This window comes from Rhincodon typus, chromosome 29 (assembly GCF_021869965.1).
Source record: "Rhincodon typus isolate 14 chromosome 29, sRhiTyp1.1, whole genome shotgun sequence".
Lineage (NCBI taxonomy): Eukaryota > Metazoa > Chordata > Chondrichthyes > Orectolobiformes > Rhincodontidae > Rhincodon > Rhincodon typus.
The window spans coordinates 39,905,341-39,907,704 of record NC_063360.1 but is presented as its reverse complement, the minus strand read 5'-3'; the positions used below and the strand labels follow the sequence as shown (position 1 = coordinate 39,907,704).

Here is a 2,364-nt window from a genome sequence, read left to right as displayed (position 1 = left end):
GATTTTTACAAACTCATCATCAGGTTAGTCAGTGCTGGTCTGGAGGGTCAATAACATAAAGGCTGCAACAGGAAAGTGATTATTGGTCAGTACATGGCAATGACATTTAATCCAATGGAAACCAAGTGCATAATGGAAATTGATACAGGACAACAACAGTACAGTTAAGGAAATGCTGAACCTCTGATTATTTTGTCGCTCAGGAGGGATCGATTTGGAAATTTACAAAAAAAGACATGCAAACTGTTGAGCATTTTATGCCAAGTTTGAAGAAAATAGCTCAATAAAAAGTGAAAGCCATAACAGAAACTTACTGGCCTTATAAGGGAAAGTATCAACTGACTTCATAAGCACAGCACAGCAGGATATTCAAATCGTTAAGATTTGTATACTGTTCTTACACAAAAATACAATAATGTTCCATAAAATCTCTTACCCCATTGATCAAGATCCATGGGACATAATTATGTGGTGGTTCCAGTTCATTTGTCATTTGAGCATTTTGATGCATCAATTCATTTCCCTTGCTCCCATTCACACAGCTTTTAATGGTATCCCAGAGCACCTCTGTTGGTGCATGTGCTTGTAAACACTGTGAAAATTAACAGTTTCTCAGAATAAGACATGCATAATATAAAGCATTAAACTAAATCATTGTAGTAGCATTGATGGGAACCAATAGATGAATTCTCTTCAATTGGCTTATGGCTGTTCATAAACCCTTAAAATGATTAGTCTAGTTATTAAGTGTTACTCACTCTCTGGGCTTCAGTGAGAGGTGAAGAGGCAGATTCCATGCAGCAAATCACTGGCATATAACTTGTAGCATTCTTAAGGTAATGAATCATGCATGCCTAGGCAAGGATAACCACATGAAAGAAATATTACAAAATATAAGCACAATTCTGCATTACCAACTCATTGAGCGTGTAATTTCTCCTTAGCTACACTTAAATAATCGAAAAAAATTTGAAAAGTGCCTGATATAGATCATGATAGTGAACAATTGATGCATTAAAATGTATTATCAATCAATCAATCAATAAGATTAATAATTAGAATTTACTGTGATATTTATTAATTTTAATAGAAAATTAACATTGCTTCTGAGAGAAAGGGGACTGAAAATTTCTGTTGTTTTTTTTTCTTTATTCATTCACAGGATGAGGGTGTCCCTGGCTAGGCAGCATTTATTGCCCATCCCTAATCGCCCAGAGGGCAGTTAAGAGTCAACCACATTGCTGTGGGTCTGGAGTCACATGTAGGCCTGACCAGGTAAGGATGGCAGTTACCTTCCCTAAAGGACATTAGTGAACCAGATGGGTTTTTCCTGAAAATCAACAATGGATTCATGGTCATCATTAGATGGTTAATTCCAGATATTTTATTGAATTCAAATTCCACCATCTGCCATGGCAGGATTCTAACCCAGGTCCCCAGAACGTTATATGGGTCTCTCGATTAACAGACCAGCGGTAATACCACTAGGCCATCACCTGCCCGAACTGGTGCCAACGTCAGCCTGCTAAAATTGAAAAGGAAAGACTCCACGACAGTTTCTCAGCTCAGTGAAATTAATCAACTGTAGGAAACAAGTAGCAAGTGGGAGATGGAATGGAGAGATTGGACTACGGGGTAATGAGAGCTAGGGCTTAAAGCAGGATGGATGCGGACGTGGACACTGACAAAAGACCAATGGAAATGTTTCATGATTTGCAGCATTGATCTGCTGAACACCAATATATGAGAGGATGGGACATTCATTGAATCTCCTGTTGTGATTGGTTGTTTCATTGTCCATCACCATTCATGATTGCAGTGCTGAGATTGCTTAGTTTTGTCTATAGCAAGCTGCTTCTTCTGTTTAGCATCCATTGCATACGTGTTGTATCTTTTCCCAGTTGGTAACTCATTTTTAATGTTGTTCTTGGTATATCCTCCAGAACTCCTTCAGAAGTTCAGAAGAAGAAGAGTCATATTAGACTCAAAACATTAACTGTGTTTCAATCTCAAGTTTCATGTTGTTTCTTTTCATTCAGATGTCCAGCATCATTATCTTTTGCTTTTAATACACTGACTTGATAGTTATGGCAGAGTGAGAGATCTGCCAGATGTTGGAGTAGAGGTTCTCATTAAAGCAATCCTGCTGCTGTTCATGCCCCACTTTGCCTAAAAATTCCTAGTTTTGACTGGTTAGATCTATTCTGAAACTATTCAATTCTGTACGTTTCAGAGATAGTAGGAACTGCCGATGCTGGAGAATCTGAGATAACAAGGTGCAGAGCTGGATGAACACAGCAGGCCAAGCAGCATCAGAGGAGCAGGAAAGTTGACGTTTCGGGTCTGGACCCTTCTTCAGAAAAA

The 2,364-nt window shown here is 38.6% G+C and overlaps 1 protein-coding gene across 1 annotated transcript in view; it reads right to left on the bottom strand.

Moving 5' to 3' along the window:
- Nucleotides 1–436: 436 nt before the first annotated feature.
- Nucleotides 437–2,364, bottom strand: part of LOC109931595 (gamma-interferon-inducible lysosomal thiol reductase-like) — a gene marked incomplete at its 3' end in the record, with an annotated part of 29,642 nt that continues 27,714 nt past the window's right edge. The window contains exons 4-5 of the mRNA XM_048613957.1: nucleotides 759–854; nucleotides 437–592 (exon numbers count right to left, since the gene is read on the bottom strand). Coding sequence (XP_048469914.1) covers nucleotides 437–592; nucleotides 759–854 — 252 coding nt within the window. The remainder of the gene's footprint in view (nucleotides 593–758; nucleotides 855–2,364) is intronic.